The sequence below is a fragment of the Lepeophtheirus salmonis genome, chromosome 12, assembly GCF_016086655.4.
Source record: "Lepeophtheirus salmonis chromosome 12, UVic_Lsal_1.4, whole genome shotgun sequence".
NCBI lineage: Eukaryota > Metazoa > Arthropoda > Copepoda > Siphonostomatoida > Caligidae > Lepeophtheirus > Lepeophtheirus salmonis.
Window position 1 is genome coordinate 2,242,849 of NC_052142.2, and position 24,883 is coordinate 2,267,731.

The window sequence follows — 24,883 nt, forward strand, 5'->3', positions numbered from 1 at the left end:
ATATTAGCTATAATTTAAAGCCTTCCATTAATTAATGTGACTCTAATTGGCCTCGTTGTGACCTTTTGAATATAGTTGGTCATATTCAAAGACTCCGATATTTGTTAATATATATTAAGATGGAGTTGTCATTAAAACAGAATGAGTTGATCCGATCTAGCTTTACTCGACGACGAACAATATTATCTCATTCAATTTTCTTTATAACTGTATTATACACTATTATACGATTAGACGCAATTATTATTAATTTTCCAAGCGCTATGAGTCATGTCCGATAACATTTTTTCCGTCTTTTGTCAATATTCGACCTTTGCATCATTGTGTGACACTTCGCTGCGTCGATGAGGAAGAGAACAAGATTGTAACTTTTTCAAAATAGGATAAAATTGTAAAAATAGAGTTTTAAGAATCCCAGGGAAAAGAGAGGTCCATGCTCTAAGTGTTTTTCTGCCCAAGAAGTTACATTTCGTAGGGATCATCCGTTGAAAATGGTAACAATTTTCAAAGATTCTTTCGAAATGTATGATATTGGACATTTTTCTTGGAGGGATGAAAAAGACGACAAGATGAAGCTTTACATTAAAGGGAAGCATAGGTGGCAAATAACATTTTTTTTTTACGGGAATATCCAAAAGTACTCTTGGTTGTTTACATACTCATCATCTAGTAAATGGCCTTACTTTGAGGACACATAAATCTAATGAGAATCCATCAAATAACCCTTACAATAGATCTATTCATGAGCGACGGTAAGGTATCAAGATATTTATTGAAAACCTAATGAATGAGTGTGTTGTTTTTATTCCTGAAAGGTTACCATCTCATTCGGACTTCAAGGTTGTTCGTTTTCCAAGTGATTGGAGTAAATATATCATATACCAGAAATACGTTCAATCATGCCAGGATTTTGGTTATAAACTTTATTATTGGAAAAATACATTTTTAATACATTGGAAGACCGCATGTCCACAATTTGTAATTATGGAAAGGGGGAGTGACGTTTTCCAAATATGCTACGATCATTTGGAAACTTTGGGCTCCTTGTTTAGAGAGTCCATTCTAAAAATCCTCCGGTCGATTGTACATTAAACATTGATATTTACATTAAAAAACATTTGGAATGTGTTCAAATGGAAAGAAAGGACTAAAACACTCGAGTCAGTTATGCTAAATATAATAGGGATGAAGTTCAATTGTTAACAATTGACTTTTCGGAGGATAAGTGCATTCTATATTCATCAATTCAAAGAGGAAAGACTCATCTTCTATCTTTAAATAAAATCAATTTATTTGCCGTTAAAGATTAAGAAGCAAGACATCTCACATATTAAAGTTATATATTGTAATTACAAAAAAAAATATATATATTCTTAATTTCTCTATACTTATTACAGGAAACTTGCATGAAAGGTTCTAATTGTACTGCATCACTTTTACGGCATCAAATAATCCATAATAGTTTTGCTCATTGACTTGAAATTCAATGCAACAGCTGTGGGTGGGTTATTTCCAAGGTGACTATATATAGAAGTGAGGCACCAAAGAACTTTTAAGTCAGTCTGGTAGGCGTTAGCTGACTCAAATGACGTAGTGACGTCACTGTTGCGGCAGTTCAGATAATTTCATTGAAGTTAAGTGCACTAATTAGCATCTGTTCAGCAAAAATGACATAATCTTGAGGTTCCAAGCTTTTTTTTGCCATGCCAGCTTCCTCCATCCACTGGATGCCCAGTATTTTGCATTTTCTGAGAAAAATTTGAGCTTCTTGACTTAAAGGCAAGGAAGAAATTAAAAAATGATGCTTTCCCCTCACTCCATAGTCCCTTTGCTTCTCTTAGTTCAGATGAATACAAATCCTTCAAAGATATTCGTAAGGAAACTCGCGAAAGGAAAGAGCTTGTGAATCAAGCAAGTAAGGTCAAGGAAACCAGTATTGACTAGGAGACAGAGAGTTCATATTCACATTTTGATCAAGGGTACGATAAATATTGCTCAATATCCACTTTTATTCGTCATTGGAAGTATGTGTGTCCGGAATCAGATATTATTGGATGGTGAAGTGATATTTGCCATATTTGTTGTGATCATTCTCAAGAACCTATACAAATGCTCATTTGGTTGATTAGATATTAAATATTAGGAACAGTTTTCCAAAGTGAACGCAGAGATTTCAATTTGAGGGTTGAATAATATCATCAAGAATCTGTTAATAAACTATGGACTTTTCTAAAGCTTATAAAATTTATTAGACGTCAATTCAAATAGGAACGACACATATCATTTCTCTTAATAAAGTTAATCATTTTGCTATTGAGAATGAAGGAAAGGAACATCAAATATATATATTTTTGATGAGGCTGACATTTATATTTTCATCATATGTGGATCGACGTCACTCATTGTTTATTAACCTGTTGATACTTGTTTTTCCTTTTCTTACTTTTCAAATATATAAAATCATCAGTGTACTTAGTAAAGGAGGAGATGTGACTCTGCTAAAAGATTTTAACAAATTTAATAAAATAGATATAGATAATTAATGTTTGTTTTATTATAACAGGTAACTTAGGAGTCAAATGGGAGGAGTCCGAAAGATCACAGACCGTTCATTCTAGTTAAAAACTTTTAATACTATGTGTTTGGTTATTCTGTTCGAGAAATTCCGCGTCGAGGAGGACAACAGGTGTTGTATTACAAACGAGATGTCGGAGAAAGAAGTTGAAGAAGTATGGAGTGAAATAATACTGTTTGAGGACGAAAAAGAGAAGCAGATAGACAGATTGGAAAGAAGTTTAGAGAACGGATTCTCGTGTAAAGATTTGGAAAAATTATAGGGCAAATTTGAAGAAACAGTGACGAGTCTCAACACTTTGAAGACAAAGCTGATCGAGCACAGGAAGAAAGTTGAGATGTTGACTGTAGAAGAGCTCACCAAAGCACGAAAGGAGAACTTACTTGTGGTAAGAGATGTAGAAGATTTACAAGAGAGAGTTATGACGGCAAAAGTAATAAATAATGATTTGGAGTCTCTGAGAAGTCATCATCATAACTTAAAAGAACTGATAATTAAGCTTGAAATAGAAAGGGTGAAGTTGGCAAATGAGAAATTTGTGGAAGACAAAGTGAGTCAGCCTAGTAACGATAGAAAAACGCCAAGAGAAGATACAAGTTTGGAAATGGGATCTATAGTAACAAATGAAGAAATGCCTATTGATGGAAATAATATTGAACTAATCGAGGAGAGAATGATAACCAAAGAAATATCACTGCTTGAAGAAGGTGCTGACGATAATATTAGAGCGAACGATAGTGATGGGTTTAGACTCGGAGAAGAAGCATCTATGAGTTGTTATTCAAATCATTCCCATTTGGAAGAAGCATTGGTGAAAAATACAGAACTCCTAAATCATATGGTAAAGGAATTAGTAGAAACGAAAAGAGAAAAAAAAAGAATTCGTTTCTTCAAATAGCTGGATATAAACCTGAAAAGTGGATGGACATACAAAGAATTATCGTTTGTGTAAAACTTCGTTTTTAGACACCTTGGAGGCTGCAAGTGTTCCGAATGAAATGACAAGGCGAGCATTATTGATTCAGGCATTGCCTAGTTCTTATCACGAGGAGGTAAGATTAAGCACGACAATAAAAGAGGTATTTGATAAATTTCAATGTACAATAACTGAGCATGATGTACTGAGCAAAATAAGGGCAGAGTTTCTTAAAATAAGAAGAATTGAAGATGGAAATAGTGAACAAATGAATAGTTTGACATTATCTATCGAGCTCTTTCGAGATCGGTAGAGAAGAATTGGTCAAGCAGAATATGTTGACAAATATCTTTTGATAGAAGATGTTATAAGAAATAAATTACCGGAGAGATTATCCGAATTATTTATAAAAATGAAGAAGGGTTACAATGTAAATGAACTAGTCTTGTTTCTAAGGGGAAATGCGTACCCATGTAGGAGAAGAAACGATGTGAGAACTCAACATCACTCACTATCGTCTATGTTCAATAAAGAAGCCGTGAAGATGGATTATGATTGTGGCTGTGGCAATAACTGTTATGACCAAACGAAATATAAGAAAGTTGTTATATTATCTGTAAAAGAACGTCAGAATATCATAGCTAAAAGAATAGTTTGTTTTCGATGTCTGAAAGTTGGACATAAAGGGTTTATGTGTTCCAGTTTTGTAAAATGTAGTCTTTGTAGCAGACACAACCATCACACTCTTCTTCATATACCAATCAAAAGACATATTGAGATGGAAAAACATGAATGTTAATACCCTACAGGTAAATAAAGTACGACTACCAGTGGCTATGATGGAAATTCAAGATCGGGATGGATTATGGAGATAAGTTCGAGCGTTGATAGATTCTGGAAGTGATACAAGCCTTATAAGAAAATCTTTAGTGTCTCAATTAGGTTTAAATGGAATACCTGGTAAGATTTGTTACGAGGTTGCTAGTGGAAAGTTACATGAAGAAAAGACGAGGAAATATAATGTCATTGTTCGTTGTGTGAACCAAAATCAAACAGAAAAGGCTTACAATCTGTGCTTGTTTTCTATAGGCAATACATGTGGGAAATGGCCAGAATTAGAAAAGGATTTTTTTATCAAATATCCATAGATAAAGTGTTTGTATGATAGAATAGCTAAAGAAAGTGGAGTAATTGATATACTCATCGGCCAAGATTTTAAATATCTTCTGGAAGAATTGGGCCGAATAAAACGCATATGGAATGAACCCTGTGCAATCAAGTATCCTCTAGGATGGGCTGTTGTTGGTAGAGTTAAGGAAGTGTCAACTAATTATCTGTTTTGTGTTAGAAGGAAAGTCTACGTTTTTAGAATAGAGTGTGTAATTGATGAAGACGTAGACAATTTTAGGAAAATAATGTAAATGATCAATCAGGAGTAAAACCTACTAGATTGTGCTTGTGTAGTGAGAAGGAATTTGACGAGTCTCGTTTCATCAAGAAGGTGAAGGAAGATATTAAATTGATAAATGGTCCTGTGGAAGGGAGACTACCATAAAAAAGTGTTTTCCGACAGAGCTTCCAAATAATAGAAAGGAATCTATCAAAGCGAGGAAGTCACGTTAGAAACAATTGATAAAGATGGACATATGGAATTATTCAATGATCAGATAGATGAATTAGAGGAGAATGAATTTATACTAGAAGTTAAACCGAAAGTAAACGAAGAAGGTTTCTATTTAAATATACGAGGAGTCCCAAAGACAACAAGTGAATCAACTCCTTTAAGAATTGTTTTAACTCATCAAAAGAAATTTGGCCAGAATTCACTTATAATGATCGTTTCGAGAAATGACATAATTTGAGGAATAGAGTATTTGAAGTTCTCATAAGATTTAGAGGAGACAAAGTGGCTTTCCATGGTGACAACAACGTTTAATCGTATTTTTATTAAAGATGATGATAGAAAATATCATTGCATTGTATGGAGAGATGGAGATGAAAGAGCGAATCCCAAAAAATACGAATGGCCAAGTCTGATATTTGGAGATAAGCCTATTCCAGACTTATCTCAAAGTGCCGTCCGATTTATGGGCGAAAAATATGTGAATGAGTACCCAGAACCTAGAAGAGTCTTATTTGAAGATGCTTATGTTATGATATTGTTACATCCGTGGAAAGTGATGAGGTGGCTAGTAAAATAATGATGGATGTAGATCGTGTTCTGCTTTGTGGAGGTTTTAAAATAAAAAGATGGTATTCCAGTGCGTTAAGCTCAGGAAAATTATGTCTCGTGATTCCAGTTCTTGGACATAATTGGGACGTGGAGTCGGATTATATACGACTAGGAGTAAGAGAATGGCAAAACTTAATCAGAGTGAACAAGAAAACAATTTTGTCAGCTATTGCTCGAATATGAAATCCCCTAGGAATAGTTGCTCCTGTTTTGATTGAGCTGAGAATAGATTTTCAATCTTTGTGGCACGAGGAATAGATTGGGACACAGTTCTAGAAGAAAAAGAAGCAGAAGTATGGAAGACATCAATCAAATCACTGGAACTGTTGAAGTAAGTACAAATAATAAGATCATTACGTTCAAAAAATGTAGTAGGAAGACCTGAAATTCATGGATTTGCTGATGGAAGAGAATTAGCTTATGGAGCTTGTGTGTTTGCTCGATGGAATCTGGGGGACGGAAGTTTTTAAGTCAAATTTATAGCAGCGAAGTCTTACATAACTCCTATTCGAATCAAAAGCATACCTAGAATTGAACTAAATGGATTATTGATCATGACATGATAAGTCTATTATAAACGCGTTACAATGGGAAACAGAAAAAGTTTATATGTGGAGTGATTCAAAGACGGCATTAAACTGGATTCGAAATGATAAAGACTCTTTTAAGGCTCATGTGTAAGCTCGTGTGTCAGGGATTGAAGATACTTTTTCGCCAGAATAGTTTTGTTTTGTTCCAGGAAAGCAAAGCCCGGCGGATGGTCTCACAAACATTAAACCTTTAATTACCTTAAAATTTGGCATCAAGGTCCGTCGTTTCTCTACATTGAAGACTGGCCAGAAGATCCCCAATATATCTAAATGAATGTTCGGAACGATCCAGAAATCAAAGAGACTAAACGTCTAGGGAGAAAATGTAGGGGAAAGATAGGAACAATTTGTATGGATTTTGAAGAAGATGATAACCTTAAGACTTTGGGAGTAAAGTTAGAAGACACCCTTGTGTGGAAAGATGTCTTAATAAAGTAAATAAAGAGGATAACATGGGAGCAAAATTGAAGGTCGTTGGAGCCTTTCAAGGGAATATGGATTTTAAGAATAAAGAATTTCGAAGTTTATGTCCGGTCTACCATGCAATAGACGAAGTTTATAGAGTGGGTTCGCGTCTGGAGAAAATAGATTAGATGACAAAAGAACAAAAATCGCCTATGATTATTCCTGGAGGCATAGTACAACATCACCATGATAAGGTTTATCACAGGGGATCAAGACGAACCTTTGCATCTATTTTACATGATAGGTTGTGGATAATTGGAGTATCACATATAGTATGGAAAGTTATAAATACTTGTATCGATTGTAGAATTTCAAATCGGCCCTTTATGGTTCAACAGATGGGGCAATTACCTGGTATACGTATGGCAAAAAAACACTCGTTTGAATGTACATCTGTGGATCTTTTTGGGCCTTTGTCAGTGGCTATTCATTTAGAATCACTTTGAATATTAATTGTTATCTCATTCTTATATGTCTGGAGTAGAATTGATTTGACAAAGGAGTTCACCCTTAGAAACTTGGATAGATATTACGTTGAAGAGGGGCTTCCTCCAAGTTATTGTCAAGATTAAATACTCTTTTCAGCATAAAGTTTGGAACTTGAGTCAAGATGAATTCATAGAATACATGTTTCAGAACTTAACTACTACCTACATTAACATGTTCTATAATTTATTAAATTAAATAGATTTACAATATTACGGATATTTTTATTATAAAAAAAATTAATCATTATCTTAAATATTGTAATAATAGTGTCTTTAATTATTCTAAAATTTTAACCATTGAAATATTATAAATAGTTAAAAAACTCCAAAGACCAAGGAATGTCAACAAAGAAAATGACAGCATATTGCCTGAAGAATTCAACCCGCATCAGATCTCGTAGTTGCGGAATCTACATCTTCCACCAAACTTTCAAGCGCAGTGATGACTTCCGTGAATTTGGCGTGAATAACTTTCACTGCATCTGATCGAATACTCTATATCGTTTCATATGCCTATTTGATAGTTGCATCAGTAAAGTTGATAATATTGTAGAGAAAAACTTGTGCAAGGAGAAGGGGGGGGGGGGAAGACATATGGTATCATTGTTTAAAATACTGAAGTCATTACCAGCTGCCTGCTTTATTATGATTTTTGAAGGTATAACATAAGTATTTATTAGCAAAATGTTTAATGAAGATATACTACGTACAATTGACTTAGACGTTTTTATCCGTTACAGTAGATTTGAAAACGTCACACTCCATGAAATTATAATTCATTATGAACCTTATTCTCAGAATAATAACTAATGAAACGACGAAGTAGAGTATTTCGAAATATATTTGAAGTTCCAAGTTTAAAAAAGAAGGATTTAATTAAATATAATCTACATATTAAAAAAATAAACCATCATACATTTATGTTAAATCTACAAAATTAAACAATTGTAATCATATAACTAATAATAACAATAAATTATAAATACAGAATATTGAAAAATATATTGATCGAAATAATATTTTCCTGTTTTGATATAGGAATCCAGTTAAATATGTCATAACTTTAGGTTGCAAAACACAAGCGAGACGTGAAGTTTAATCAAAAAGATAATCACCCCTCTTCTTCATGTGGAAGTTGCTATATACAATTTTACACAGGATAGATATATCTCTACCGATGAGATCTAACTAATTATTATTAATAAAGTAAATGTCAAAATCATAAAATTAGACAATAAATATACTTAACAAAAAAAACTAATTATGTAGTAATGTCCGGCGATATTACTCCTTATTAAGAGCATCAAAAAAGATTCCCAGTCATTTATGCTTATATAACAACATACTATCATCATCAAGGAAATACACAAATGCTAACTATTATAATGCTACACCCAATGCAAGTACCCCGTTGTTGTGACCATGTAAGCACTTATTTTTTCTTTTATGAGTTTTTTGAAGACCATTTCTAGGGCTTATGAACCATAGCTAATCCTTAAGTGATAAAAAAGTAATATTTATTAAATATTATATTATTATATATATGTAATATATATACACAAGTCTTTAAGTAAAGAGACTAATGTCAAACAAACTAGTTGCAAACCATCGAAAGCTACTACTCCCGTTAGAGTGACCATTTAAGTACTTGTTTTTGCCATTTAAAGAGTTGTGTATCATAATTCTTGATATGTTTAGCTAAAGTAGAATCATATTTTATGGTAAGATTTAAAAAAAATGAATACTTACAGTTAGATAGTACAAAATTCAGAGTTTCATTTCGAAATTAGTAAATATTTTTTACTTTTTACTGATAACTTAATGGTCATTTGGTGTGGATGACTCAAAACATTTTTATATGTATTTCTAAAAATGTTATCATTACCAACATCCTCCATTAATTTAACGATGGTTCCTCGGGAAGGATGGGTTTACCCGTGTATTTCTCCATAAATTTTTTGAAAGTAGATGATTAGCAATGGATAAGGTTATATTTCATGCAATAAGCATCTTTGTGAGATCAAAGTTAAAGTCTGACTTGATGTATTCATCATTAACTTGATTTTTTAGATGAATATCCATTCTCTTGATATGAGATGAAGATAATGAGTGGCGTGTAATTCTAGACAAGGGACTAAAGGCAAATTTATATTGACAAATCCGTCAAGCCATCTATTTCTCATTCGGTATGTATTTTCCAAATTTCTGGGCTTCCATTTTCAAAAATCCACACAGAAGGCGACGTTATTTTAGGTATTTATTCAGTTCTCTATCGACTATCAGCATCTAATATTATATTAATATTAAATAACAAAGGCGGGAATGATGACGTTCTTGATTGATAGATGAAGATGTATATTATTTAATCAATGATGCCATGCGTATTTATTTATTTCTCCACGCATGCTTTTCTATTCTTACCAAAATTATCATCCTAATACATCAGTTAGCTCAATCAAAATATACAACTGATGAGTTGAGGATGACAGGAATGAAAATAAATGGTCCAATGTGGCAAAAAAATGTAACTGAACCTGTAGCCATTAAAGCAGCATGATGCACAGTTGCTAAGTTCAGAGAATGATTGTTGCATGGCACAAATACAATATTTGGGTTAACTTCCCTGATGCGTGTTTGAATACCAAATCGATGACCTGCCAATACTGCGGTGTTATCAAATGCTTGTCCAAGACAGTCCTGACTGTTAATGTCGTCCATTTCTAATTGTTTAAGAATCATTGATGTTATTTGCTCAGCATTTTGCCTTTCATCTCAGTAAAACGAAGAATGGATTCTTCTACTTTTACTTCATTGTCAGTTAACTTAACATAACGTAACACCTGACTCATTTGGTATATATGAGTAATGTCTAGAGCACTATCGAAAATAATGTAGTAGTATCTTTTCTTTTTCACTTCATCGAGAACTTGGTTTCTCACTTGATCTCCTTGGGACTGAAATCTCGTGACGTAACTCTTATTAGAGGGCTCTGCCCTCAATGATGAGCCTTGAATTAATTTCTCCCGTCTTCTGTTGGTTCTTTTTCTTGTTTTTCTTTTCATGTTTAAAGTGTTGTTGTGCTTTGTGGTTTGTGGCTGTGTGTTTGTTGGACTGAGTGTTGGTTGTGAGTCTGGAGGGGGACCTAGCGAATGTAGTGGAAGTAATTATTGGAGTGGTAAGTTGCATGATCTCTTGAGAGGTGTTGTTGTTGGAAAGCGGTTGTGGTTGGTGAGTGAAGAGGAGGTGGACTCGGTTTGTTTTGAATGACTCCTTGTTGCAGGCGGGTGACTTTTATTCACTGTCGGATGTGGAGGTCCTGTGTGATGTGAGTGAGATGGTGTGTTTGCTGCACTTCAGTCTGTGCTCCTCCACTTTCATGGGGATTCCCAAGGATCAATCCCTGGTGGAGATTTGTGTGGCTCGCCTCATTTGTGTCATGCTGGAGTGCGACTGCCTGGAGACAATAGAGAGGGCAGTCCCTGAGCTGGTGTCCCTGTTGGATGCGTGTCTGCCCTATGACCTGCGCCCTGTTTGCGGGGAAGAGCCTTCTCATGCTGACATAGCGTCTGAGCTATTATCGTGCATATTCCTGATGGCGGGGCATGGACGGGTGCTCCAGCTCACTCTGCTACTCTGGGTCCAGTTCCTGCACAAGAGCATTGCGGGACTCTCGCGAAGCATACCTTGCTACCTGTCGGTGGTGGCCTCCCAGCATGCGGCATTGCTGGCGCCACACCTCCAGCCCATCCTGGACTCTATCCTGCCGCACATCTACGAGGGAAATCCTACAACACTGGGAACGGGCGCCAAGCTGGGACTTCTGTCTCTCCTCACTCATAGCCCAAGATAACGGTTTGGTATGATTCATTTTTCCTTTTATTTCCTTATTATTGAATTCATTTCTATGTTTTCTTCTAAGTTGCTAGAATCTTTCATTTCCCAATTATCTGAAGAGCTGTCTTACTCATCTACTGCTGTCTCTACTTTGCATGTCTTTTATAAGATGATGTCTGTTAAAGTTTGTAAGCCTTTATTAGACCGTACACAGAACTTGAAAGAGGTTGCTATTAAATTTCGCAAGACAATTCCTTTTGTCGTACAAATTTTGTGTACCGTTTCGTTGTCGAAGCAGGTAGAAATATATTAATTTATGGTAAATCGGTACTAGCCAATTCATTGTCTCTAGAGGAGTGTAGTTATGGCACGCTGTACTTTATTTTGTCAATTATCGATTGTCTTGATAAAGAAAAACACTCTATTATTTAAAAAAAATTAGCTGGCCTGGTAGCGAGATATCTGTCATTACTCAAAAAATATGTCATAACTAAACTTGGTTACATTGAAAGTCAGCCCGGTATTTTGGCTTCAACTAAAGTATATATTCACGAGTTAAAACATAATTTAGTATTAACATATATATCTAATAATTTAGGATATTTTATCTCCGATAACAGCATTAATTTGGATTATTGAAACTCCATTTATGGAAGTATGTCTAAACTAAATATCAGCATTAATGATTCGAAATTGGGTCTAAATAAGTCATTGACTCGATTGCCTTCGTCTCAACATTACGTACCTTTCCATTCCAGTTGCACTGCTCATTCTGCTGGTAGTATTAATAACAGGATTTCTTTGCATTGTAACAATGGTACTGCATCTCCTACTAAATCCATGTCATCGGGATCAGTTCCGATTGTTGTACAGCAATTGCTTGTTAAAGTCAATATTAGTCAAATTAATCAAGATTTGATACGTCAAGTATCTTCAGTTCAAAGTTGCAAGAATCTTGAACAATTGCAACCACATTTGAAATCAGATATTTATCATACCGTCAATTCGTCGGAAAATCATCGCATTACATTTCCCTTACAATTGTCTCAAGGGAATATGCCTTGTCATAATTCTGGGTCTATTTGTATTCCTTCACGCCAGTTATATTTTGGTGTATCTTATCCTTCTACATCCGTTTCCAATCAACCTACTAGTTCCTTAACCTCTAGTAAATCTATAACTCCTGATGTATCTTCGATTAGAAAAATAGTATCAAATTTTATTCCACAAAAATTTGTTTTTGATTCTGTGTCTTCCGATTCGTCAGAACATGAACATGGTGTAAATTTTAAGGCAATGAATTAGAATTGTATCTCCATTTTTGAGCCATATCCGTTGAGAGACACCGTTCAACCCTTTTGCGAAAAACATTTTACTAAAATTAAGATTTATATGGACAGTCTCAATGCAAACTTAACTCTTCCAGTGAAATACACTATTGAAGAATGCAAAGGCAAAAAACATGCTAAAATACACTTTGCATGTCAAGAACGACTGGAAGATTATTGTTTATATAAGACCACATTATATTCTATAAAAACTCGAAATCCAAATACATGGATACATATACTGTTTTTAGGTTTGCAGGTTGTTCCATTTTAATTTTTGGTAATCTTGAACATGATAAAGTTATACTTTAGGCTCGGTCATCTTCTGCTCTCAGTACAAGAGAAATTTCAGTTAGTTCTTTATAAAATTGTTGGGAAGTTCTTAAGCGTGACACAATTCTGTTTGTTACACTGGTTACTGGTGCTTTTCCCTTGTGAAGGTATTACTTTAGTCTGAAAAAGATTTTACTGTCACTATCATTTCAGGAAAAGGATAGTATACTTCTTCAACTTAGGACACATCGTTTCCTCGACGTGTTTGAGTAGGATGGACCCAAACAACATTGGGGTTGTTTTTTATGTAATCATTCTGATAGAGCATCATATTTTATTCAAGTAGTAATTTAATTCATAATAATCTATAGATTAATCAACTCTTAATTAAAGGAACATGACCCAGTGATGGAAGGACAGCTTAAAGAGAAAAAGGGGGAAGATGAAAATGTTTAAAAAGTGGAGAAGTTGTTATTTTACTTTGTCTGGTGCTAAATTGTCATACAAGGAATCAAAAGGTTATTGTATACTTATTGCTTATAATATACTTTACGTATTACAGGTTTCTGGATATAGAGGAACAGCTCGATCCTTAGACGTTGGTTCAATACGTAGTGTCAAAGTTTCTCGAGATAACATATACCTAAGGCATTTGAAATATTCACAAATGAGCGTAATTTTACTCTAAAAGCAGAAGAGTCTTACACGCTCAAGAATGGATTCAATGCCTTTCTGTTGCAAAAGCAAGATTTCAGGTTAATTTAACTAAATTCATAATAAATTAAAATATCATGAACATACTAGTTTATGCTAGATAAATGAGTTTGCCATATGGTGGATCTTTTGGAAGGTTAAATAATTGTCGTGGATTGTTAAAAACACAAATTAATATTTAAATAAAGATATGAGGACGTTGTATAATCGAAAAAAAGGAAATGCACAAATAATTTTATTTAAACATAATATTTATTTCCAATTTTAATCATTAAAAACTTCATCTTTATATTTTATATATAGTTTATATACATTGGTTGAGTTCTCACTTCGATGCATGACATGGCATATAATATCTATATAATTCTTTTTGTTTATAGTCATATAATAGTTGTGATGGAGAAGGCTCTTGCTTAGGTCCACGTTTAAAACCGCGATATTTGAGAAGTGAACCATGACTAAGGCATCAATAGTTTAACCAATGAGACTTATACCTTTTTCATTAAACGCATTCTTCGTACTTTCAGTATTTTTTTCAGTCTCATAACTTTCTTAGCCTTTCTCACCTAAGATAAAATTAATGTTATGTTAAGCGTGGAATGTTTCTAACCTTACTTTTCAGACTTTAAAAATCATCTAAACAACTTTCAAAAAATTAAATTTTTGTGAAAATTATGTATTTATATGTCCATAACAAGGATAATTTTAGTTAAATGTATCGCAGCTTTCCATTTATCTATTTTTTCATAAGCGTATCGCAGCTTTCCATTTATTTATTTTTTCATAAGCATATCACAATCAAACTATTTGACTGATAAATACTAAAATTTTCAAGTACGTATATTTCTTACTTAGGGAAACTAAGAAGTGCTGATTCGAGTCTTAGTGAGAGTTTTTCTTACCTTTATTTAAGGGGAAATACCCTCTAAACCACTTCTTTTTTTTGTTTTTAAATAAACCAGAAAATTTAGAATTAGTCATTTTTATAAAGAAATGCCTTTTGGGAGTCATTTGAGGGCGAGGGCAATGAAGGACTAAAGAATATATTTATTTACTGTTACTAAATATCAAATGTAGCAGAGGACAGGAACTTATATGAAACTTATGAAATTCAGCATAATAACTTTCAAATTGAAACTTCTAAGTTCCTTTACAAATAGAAATTTTAATTAAAAAAAAGTAATTTCCAAATTACTAATAATAGAGGTAACAAAAACAACTTTTCTAACATACCTTTTATATCAATGCACAACATAAAATGAAATTAACAGATCACCCAAAAAATGGGACACAAGCTAAAATAAAAATTCAGAAGAACTTTTAATATGTATATTTTGTTTTCATCAAACACTTCTAAGATTCATAAGAAAAGTAGGGATAAAATTATTTTTTAGTTTTTCAATAAGAGCTACATGATTATTTCTTGCCATATTCGATTTTCTTAATAATTTTTTTATTTAACTTTCAAAATTAATTTTTACTGTTCGACTCACTTTGATCCCTGGATACAGCCTGTTTAAAAGATTATAAATGAGAGCAGAATGGAGGCTGATAACTTCCTAACTATTTTCTTTTCTAAAATCAGGATTACAGGTTAAAGCCGACTATACCCCTGTTTCTTATATCGCATTGTTTCTTTAAGGCAGTAGTCGAGGAACAGGGTAAATTATCCCAAATGGGGTAATGTAGAAAATTGTAGGGCTAAATTACAAAGATTTTTCTTGTGTTATATCCATGCCATAAAGAAGGACTTAAACTATCTAGTGATAAATGAAATAAAGATAATGACATTAGTTTAAGGTAATTTTATTTTACTGAAAGTTATTTTGGGATAAAGATAAAAAAGGTACCAATCACCTGCCTTAAGGTGTCGGTAACAAAGTGTTTTCTTATAATCTGAAAAGAATTGTATAATTTTTTCTTGACACCACTAAGATTACTTCATATATATTCGGAGATGATAAAGTCCTGGTTGTACAAAATCGACTTAAATATGATAACATTACATGAAATAATTTTTATAAACGTGTCAATAAGTGCACAATTCAAATATGCCTGGCTAAAACAGATTTAATAATGGCGGAAGTGGAATTCGATATAGGCTGAATCCTATTGAATTTTAGATAAGAATAGATAAATTTTTTTTCAAAAGAAATGGTTGTGGTTTTGAATAATAATATTGTAGAATTTGAGGTGCTTATTTCGCACGTAATCTTCTTCGTTTTAATTATTATTATCTTTCAGTTCATCTAAACTGCAAGAGATCCTATTTTTGAAGAACTTTTGACAAAACCTCTCTTTGTTTAATAATTTAATGCATTTTCTTTTGATTTCTCCTCCTTCATGCTAAGAAATGGAAGGAAATGAGAATAAAAGAGGAGGTGCAGATGAAATTGGAACAGTTTAATGTTCGTATCAGTGGGGTTTACTCACAAATTCGATTTATAAAATTACCACGCCTATTAAATATAATTACGTCTTAGAATAAACGAAGAAGAGAAACAAAATCATAACTGATTACTCCATTACATTGAAATTTAATTATGATTCTTCTCTGGGAATTTTCGTTATCTTTTCGTCGCTCCTCGTAACATCCATCGAAGGATCACTATATACATGGAGAGTTTGTGTATTCATTTCTTATGAATTAATGAGTTAAATTACCAAGTATAAATTTGTTAGGTGGAATAATTAATTAAATTACTAACCATGGCCATAATATGATGAAATCAAAGAGTTCTTTTATTCACGTAGAATTACTAAAGAGGATTGTCTATGTCCCCCATGAATATGAAATAGTGGAAATTTTATAAGTAAACGAAAACTCAGAAGTTCACTTTTTTCAATTAATAGTAACAAAGGACACTTTGTATACTTTTTAGTATTCCTTCATAAAAACAATGATGAATGTAGTAGATAAATAGTTATAATTGAATTTTTAAACAGGGAGTAGGCTCCATGTTCACGTTGGAATATTTTGGATTTAAAAAATTAATACAAATAATCTAACCCGTTGCAATGATGGGTTGGGGCCCATAGAATAAATTTCTCCTCCCACACCCAAGACATATTTAATCTGGTGACGATTCTCACTATAAGTCTTCTAAACACATTATTATATTTTTTTTATAATTACAGTATAGAAACAACTTGTTTGATTTAAACAATTATATTTTACAAATATTTTTTTTAAAATAAATTTATTAAACCTCGTTTGTTGTAATATTTAAAAAAAAGAAAATTAGAGAATTCTCAAAGAGAAACTAATATGTTCTCTTCATTTAAAAGACGATGATTTTTGAACTGAACATGTATATTCAGACAAATCTAAAAAGCATCTTTTGTTAAAGAAAGATTTATTTCCTTCATTCAATCTTCACAATACTTATATAATTAAGTTCTACACCTGAAGAATATTAAAAATTTTCATCTGAATTGAAAAAAAAAATGCCTTTGACTTGAACATAAAGGTCAATTTTTGTTCATAACTAAAAACTGTGTAGGTATAATACAATTTAAATAACATATTAAAAGCATTAAATATGTCTTGTTTTATCTAATAATTGTAAAAATCCAATAAAAAAAATTATTATGCAATAACTATAGAACACAACCAAAAAAAAGTTTCAAATTATATATTTTAGATTTTAAAAATTGTATTATGTCGGGAATTATAAAAAAGAATCAGAAGAATTTACGCTCATGTCTGAATTCCATAAATTGAATTACTTTACACTATCATTTTAATTAGTATCTAGCTTATTATAAACTGTTTATACATTTTACATGACCTCCAATGATTGAACTAATTGGATCATAGCAGTTAATTGAAAATTTGGAGGTTCCTCTGACAGAAGTTATTCACCTTGTAATGAGTTTAAGGTCTTCAGTCTTAAATTTTCCTGCTTTTTTCAAGTAAAACTATGAAAACAAAATAAATTAAGATATAATATTCAGTATTTATAGCAAGGTAGTGGATAATATAGGTGTTTCGGTTAGAGTCTGCCTTCTGATTGGTTAAGATGAGTGACGTCACATATGTTGTATTCACTCAAAAATTAAAACAATAATATTAATATAACAACGTAAATTGATAATTTATCAAGGCGGTGGATGATATAACTCTCTTCAATGTAATGGTCTAGTCAAGGGATCTCGACTCTAAAGGCGTGATCCAATGAATAAGTGTTTCACTCGGTGGATATTATGAAAAGATTGGTCATTGTGAAGGTACCTCTTCATATCAAAGATATGTATGACTATTGACTTTTGATCTCTTTAATAATTATCTTTATACATAAATTCATTCAGATCTCCCACGGAATCATCGAATACTTCAACATATAAGAACTAAGGAATTCCATGAAACGGCAGAATAATCGACTGAGATACTCAGTGAGGAGTAGAGAGAGTTATCATCCTTCATCCACAGCTCCTTCTCTGAAATTATTGAAAGTCAACTCTGCTTCGTCTCTTACTCTAAGAAAAATATTTCATTTATAAGAGTCCTTCCGTTTCCTTGATATATATAAAGCAGAAATGACTTATCACTATCACATTAATATCAATTACATCTATAAGTTGGACTTTGTGATATACGGCCTATACGGATAATTGTATAAGCTGGACACTTCATGCTCATGCCTGATTTCTTTATTACTACTGAGTCACTTGGCATTGGAAAACAAGTGGAACATAATTATAGACTGGTAAAGATAATGTGCTTCTCTTTTCTCGATATTTTGGTATGTAAAGCATATTCTATTCTGTTATTATATATAAATAGTTATTCGGAGATGTTAAGTGATTATGTGCTTTACAAAACATATAGCAGACCTCTTAACTTCTGTAGACTTATGTTGAAATATCTGTAGAATGTTGGAATAAATTCTTCAACTTCCCAGTGTAAAATCTGCTCAAGTACTTTAAGCAGAAAGTTGGAAAGAGTTATCGGTCTGAAGGATTTACCAAGGCTGTAATCTTTTTTACCGGGTTTTGGCAGAAAACTTACTTCTATTTCTCTCCAGTATCTTGGTGTATAAACAGTGATGAGGATGACTCAAAAAAGTTCTGAGATATAGGCAACGATATTGTCCCAAATTTGTTGCGTACAACTGTTTTCAGTTCATCAGGTCCCGAGCTTTTGTATGAGCTAAAGGAGTTGAAGGATTCCCTCTTGTTGCTATCTAAGTTAAAATAATTCACTAGCGTGGATGTTCCAGCAGACTTACTGAGTCTACATCGTAGGAAATGAGTTTCCATCAGTATTTTAAGTGATTCGGTAGGTGAACACTCGTAGCCTTGCTTAGCTTTAAGAATACCAATAGAGTTGACGTCGTTTTTTGAAATCTTATAAGTTGAGAGATATCTTTTGGACCTTCCACTTTGCTGCAGAAACTCCTCCATGATTATTTTTGCTCTTTTCTTAGCACTGAAAGATAAGCATTATTTGCAATATGGTATTCATCTATGTGGGAACTACGATGATGCTTTGGTTCGAGTTTGCAGAGTTTGTACCCTAGGCTAGTAAGATGTTTGGTCTACCAAGGAATTGAGTTTGCTATGATAGTTTTTCTTTTTGGACACCCAATAAATAATGCCATTTTGTTAGCCATGTAAAGTGATTTAGTAATCAATAACATTTGGGTTTGAACCTATAACAGGTAATGATGCAGATTCTATGTGGGACCTGAAGATGTCCCAGTTAGCTTTTGTAAAATTTCTTGATTGCTTCGTCATTGGCATGTATTTGCCAAATCCTAAAAACTATATATCTATGTTCTGACATTGAGGGTCTAAGATCTACTCGCCCACCCTATTATCTCGAACTTGTTGAAGGGATGTTGATTCACGATTGTGATGTCGATGGTTGAACTGGCTCGTTGGGTGATGAAAGTATGCTCGTTCTCTTCATTTCTAGCAGTCAGATTGTTTTGATCTATGATATTTTCCAGAGACTCTCCTCTTGTGTCGTTCCTCTAGTACCAACAGTTGATTGTGGGCATTTGAGTTTATATCTAAGAAAAGTGTATTTTGATCTTGTTCACAATGTTTAATGAGACATAACGATGCTTTATTCTCAATAGGTAATATTAGGTAAGGTAAGCAACAGAGATATACGTTACTAGCCTATATCTTTCCATAAATAATGTGCAGATGTCTCTGTCTGAAAATTCTGAAACTCACCATGTTTGTAAATGGTTAGCAGATCGTATGCAATCCCTTGCATTCGGCACAGGTGAATCCTGATCAACTTTTTCTTGAATTGGTTGGACTATTGCTTGTTCTCTTGTCCTGTCATCTTCTTTGAGAGCTTCAGTCCCTCAACAATTAGCTTCAGTGGCACCATCAACATCCATTGATTTGTTGCCGCCACTATCAATCTCAGTTTACTTACTAACTTCAGTATGATCTTTTTTGCTAGTGGCAGTATAATCTTTTATGCTAGTTTTACTAGTTGTTTTTGATTTATTATGATCTCCTTGATTTGTTTTTGTGGTGTCCCCCTCTACTTCTTCTTCCTTTTGTTAGATAATAGGTGGTTTCCTTGGGTATTGGAAACGTACTTTTCCTCTTTAAGCTATTCTGATAGTGAAGTCTATCAATTGAAGGGCTTCAAATACCTGTGGGTCGACGCATGTGTGGAGTAGCGTACCGAAGTTAGTAATTTCAAATTTCAACATTATCCTTAATCTGAAGAGTATAACATTGGTGTGCATTATTCCAAGCAAGAACCTTGTCTCCAATGTTACCAATCACCCCACGAACGAAACCCGTGAGGTATTTTTTTCTCTTTGCTGAGTTCCCTCATTGCTCCCCTTCATCCCATGTGTTTGCTTTTTTCCTTTTTCGGGCATAATGTCCAGAAGGATCATCATTTACTTAATTTACCGCTCTTTTATTTGTATAGTAGCACACTTCGTAGTTAGGAATGAGGTTGCCGATTGGTGTAGACAGACGACGTACGTAGTCCGTGTCAAGTATTTTAATAACGTTATTCAATTCAATTATGGAAATATGGTCACTTTTAATAAATTTTCTTATTATTACAATTTCGTTTGCCTCCTTATCAATGTCAGCGTTAAGGGTCTGATTTGTTTTTTATATTCTTTGTTGTCCTCAGCAGGTATTTGAGGGATATTAGTTCTCTTTGAAGGAGGGGTTTCATTAGCTGTACCTTTTTCCCTCGTTTCATAACACTAGGGGCTTGCTCTAGAACCTTCTTTTTTGTATCGGGATTTTTTTTTTTTTTTTTTTTTTTTGCCTCTTTCGAGTCCTTTTTTGGTTCCTTCTTGAGAACATTGATTTGGGATCGAACCTTCTTCCCCCACTTGTTTTAGGTGATGGTTTCCGAGTTCATACCATTTGTTGGGTCGATGTTAGGTTCATCTTCCAAATTTATAGATGAAATAATATGTAGTTATATATTATATCTATGTAGAGAGAGGTTGAGCGACATTGAAGTCCGATAAGTTATGTCAATATACATTTATTTTATTACACATACTAGAAGACAAAAGGAAAAGCTGATCTTTATAATTCTTAAATCCCTTGATAACTTTCAAACTAAGAAAAGGAGAGATCCAGGCAGATAAATGTCAGCCAAAGTCCTCAAAAAGAGTTAACATGCTCTTATTTAATCGAATGAATAGGTGACATCTACAATCCAAACTGGGGAAATTATATTCAAATCTGATTACATCTTTTTTTTAGTCGACGTTAAAAATAATATACCTAGTAATGAAAATCGTGTGTATTTTTGGTATATTAAAGAACCGAAAATATACATGCTAACCCCGACATTTTGAAGTGTGTTATAGAGCAGAGAAGCTTAGGTGTCAGGACATTTCATTAGATCTGCTACAATCAGCTATGAGTAGGGAAGAGGGGGAGAACGAAATAAACAAGGACATTGATAAGAATTACTTCCATGAAGATTTTTAATCTGAGTTCAATGAGGACTTACAAAAATAACTCTTAAACAAATTCTGAAGATGTATCTTCATCTTTTATGAGCACATACGAATGTTCTATCAAGTTTTAAATATGATTTCATCTACTGGAAAAGAAGTTCACTACTCAATAGTTAAATAATAATGACAACATCTAAAGAAAACAATATTAATTCTTCAGATTACCAATTCCAAAAGAACGGGGCAACTAAAAAATACAAACGGCTTACATCACTAAACATGTCCGTTCCTCAAGCTACTGTTCATTACAGCAGAATGAAAGTTGTAACTTACTACTGCCTTACTATGCCAAAATTCTAACTGAAATTTCGTGTGACTTCGATGTATTTCCTTCTCTATGGCACGGCGTTAAATAAATTTTGGGTATCATATACCATAGAAATACAAATGTATAGCAACGCATTTAATAAAATTTTACTATGCAATATTATATAAAGTATCGAATATAAAACAAGGTAGGATTTTATATAGTGCATATATATATCTTCGTAATTTGTTTATTAAATTGTGGAAAAATAACGATAATAATAGTCTGAGAGTATTTAAGAGATAAATATTAGGTACTGTAAGAAACTTATTTGGCTAACTACCAGATGATTTCGGGCTCTTTCTGCTGTTTTTTTTTTGTTAAAGGCAAGATTGCGTGATAAAATAATAAAAAAATTTGATGGGGAGAAATCATAAAAAAATACTGAAAAAGGAGAGTTTTTGTCAAAAGCTCCTCAAAAAAATAGAATGATCCTTAAAGTAATGTTAGACTGCAGCATAATAATAACTAAAAGGAAGAAAGTATAGTCCGGGAGCCTGCCACGGAATATTTAACCCAGTAAAGTACAGAAGGTTTGACCCCCTGAAATTACTTATGTCTTGAGATAGTACTATAGATTGGTGCAAGTTTTGTGTATGCCCATTATGGGAGGGGGAGGGAGGGTGAAATAAATCGTAAATTCAGCATTTATTGAGTAAGTTTAGGGGGTTCTTACTTAACCTTTCTGACATAAATTTTTAGTCAGTCTTGGTTTTTTATAATGTCCTGATATAGTACTATACACTGGTGCAAGTTTTGTACATATACCTTTAATGGGGGGGATTTACCTTGTGGTTCAAAGATCCGTCCCGAGGCAATTTTCAGGAACGTCTGGAGGCCAGCCCCAGCAGGGATATTCTGCTAACAAAAAGAAAAAGCAATGTTCTAAGTGAAATACGTAATTTCAGGTGTTCAAACCAACTGTACCTTAAAGGGTGAAATCTTTCGTGGCAGGCTCCTAGACTATTATACGTGTGAAATTAATGCGTAATCACATCAGTGACCCTACTTTCAATGCCAAAGTAAATATTAGAGTATATGAATATAGTACACAATACCTCTGCCTTTGTCGTAGCACATCTTGGACAGCATTTAGCTTTCATAAGTAGCTGATAAAGACATGAAAGTTTTTTGCATATCGTTTTTGCACATTTGGTGGTCCCATCCTGTTAAGTAGTTTACTAACAATATGTTTAATAAATTTAGATGTTTAAAACTTACTTTACATTTACAGTTGACACATTTCATTTCTCCAAATGGCAGAACGCTTGGATGCCAAACATCTCCATTGTTATAAAAATTATTTCTCCATACACAACCACCCTCTATAAGAATATCATTTTGAGTTCTCTCTATTGCCATATCTTTAAGTATTTCAGGGTTATTTATAATTGATATGGTGTTTTCATCACTTATAGAAATTTCCCTCTCATGTGTTGAATGATCACAAATTTTACAGCATGATAATATATTAGGTCTAATTTGTTTGTTGCCGAGACAATTTAACTTCGGACATTGTTGACTTCTACATTTCACCTGCAATGTCCCGGCCTATAACAAAAAGTATTTGAAAAAACTTTTTATTCCTAATTATATAGAAACTTACGTCACATGTACAAACAGCACAACGACTGAATCCAAATGGCGGAATATAAGGATGCCATCTTGTGCCGGCTATATGAAATTTTTTATCCCCACTAAAGACACAACCTAGAGAATTGTCAGATGTTACATCAGTTGGACAAGTCGCACAACATTCGCCTTCTAATATCATTGGATTATCACAATCAGTTTCGGGACAAACCATTGGATCACAAATTACTTTGCCTCTTCTACACGAGCACATAGAGCAAGATTCATGTAAAGCAGTCCATTGATCACCATCTTCATAAATGGAGTACTCTTGATAAATACAATGTGTGTTTACTTTAACCATATCAAATCTTTCTTGACCAATATCATTTAAATAACCAGGAATCAATTCCAATTCGTTTCTTCTATGTAGAGGGAGACATTCAATTGGAACTCGAGTCTAAATTAAATAAATATAAATAAGTATTAAATATAATATATTTTAAATAAAATAAATATGGAATTACTTTTAATAGTTCAACTATATTTACATTCGATATAAAAATATAAAGCACAAGTTTACAAAAATATTTAAATTTGATCTATAATTTTGGTAGGAGTTATTTACGAATATGTAATATGTAGTTTTTTCCTATTAAATCGGGCTTTTGAGAATTTCTCATGCTTTTATTAACATTTTTATGGACTTTGACTTTAAAAAAAATTTGTAATCCTCATAACAATAAACGTATTATTAGCAAATTTTTAAACTAACTACGGATGGAATTTTATTTAATGTGGGTTATGCAATCTTGAGAAAATGCAAGGTTAGGTGAGTATCCGCATATATAATAAAAGTGCACTTCACATCGTAATACCCCATAATGAAAAATATATATATAATGGACTAGTTAAAACCGAAAATCAACATAGTAAGTCAGCTGTGACAAGGGAGGATGGGAAGAAGAAAATGAACCAAGACGCTTGCAAGAATTACTCCGATGTCGATCTACAATTTTACTCTGAGCCCAATAACAAGAACTTACAATTATAACTCCATAACAAATCTTCAAGGATACGCTCCGTTTTTTATGAGCACACATGAATGTTCAATCAGATTTTGAATATAATTCAATCTATTTAAGAAATTATGTTCACTACTCAGGAATTAAATAATTATGACAACTACTACTGAAAAGAAAATTCATTCTTAAGAACATCAATTCTAAAAAAACAGGGCAGCTAACAAATTAACTGGATTTACATCACAAGTAATAACTCTTATGATAATAACTGATTATATTTTAACATTGACTATTTTCATTCCAAAAAGTTCTATTCAATACACTCAACCAAACTATAAATTAAATTATTTACTTTTTCTTATTGGCTCTAATCTTCAATTTTCAGATCATGTTACTGTTTGACGCTGTTTTTATCAAAGTTCGTCTACAATTGCTTACAAGAATGTCGTTGTTTACTGCTTTAGTGATAGTACTACTGCAGTACTGAATAAAAAATCAAAGTGTTCTATTTATTGTATAATAGATTACAAGAATATTGGATATCTTCTCCTTCATGTGTGATGGGTACACTAGAAATGACGATTGAGTAA

General features: G+C 33.0%; 2 protein-coding genes across 10 annotated transcripts in view; one reads left to right on the top strand and one right to left on the bottom strand.

Annotated features, from left to right (window-relative positions):
- Positions 1 to 24,883, bottom strand: part of LOC121127119 (dorsal-ventral patterning protein Sog) — a 148,965-nt gene that overhangs the window by 6,641 nt on the left and 117,441 nt on the right. For 5 of the 9 annotated variants that reach the window (XM_071891836.1, XM_071891837.1, XM_071891835.1 and 2 more), the window contains 3 exons: positions 23,303 to 23,728; positions 22,918 to 23,247; positions 22,755 to 22,862 (listed from right to left, as the gene is read on the bottom strand). In XM_071891836.1, the coding sequence (XP_071747937.1) occupies positions 22,755 to 22,862; positions 22,918 to 23,247; positions 23,303 to 23,728 (864 nt within the window). Of the gene's footprint in view, positions 1 to 13,649; positions 22,555 to 22,623; positions 22,863 to 22,917; positions 23,248 to 23,302; positions 23,729 to 24,883 lie in introns of those variants that run through there. The other 4 variants (XM_071891838.1, XM_040722494.2, XM_071891834.1 and 1 more) reach the window with 2 other exon arrangements.
- Positions 1,488 to 13,578, top strand: melt (ventricular zone expressed PH domain-containing protein melted). Its single transcript, XM_071891903.1, is given in 9 exon segments — positions 1,488 to 6,055; positions 7,583 to 11,114; positions 11,187 to 11,399; positions 11,741 to 12,688; positions 12,742 to 13,047; positions 13,096 to 13,137; positions 13,139 to 13,334; positions 13,337 to 13,402; positions 13,405 to 13,578. Coding segments are annotated over 8 exon segments (2,367 nt in total). The 5' UTR covers positions 1,488 to 6,055; positions 7,583 to 10,601; the 3' UTR covers positions 13,488 to 13,578.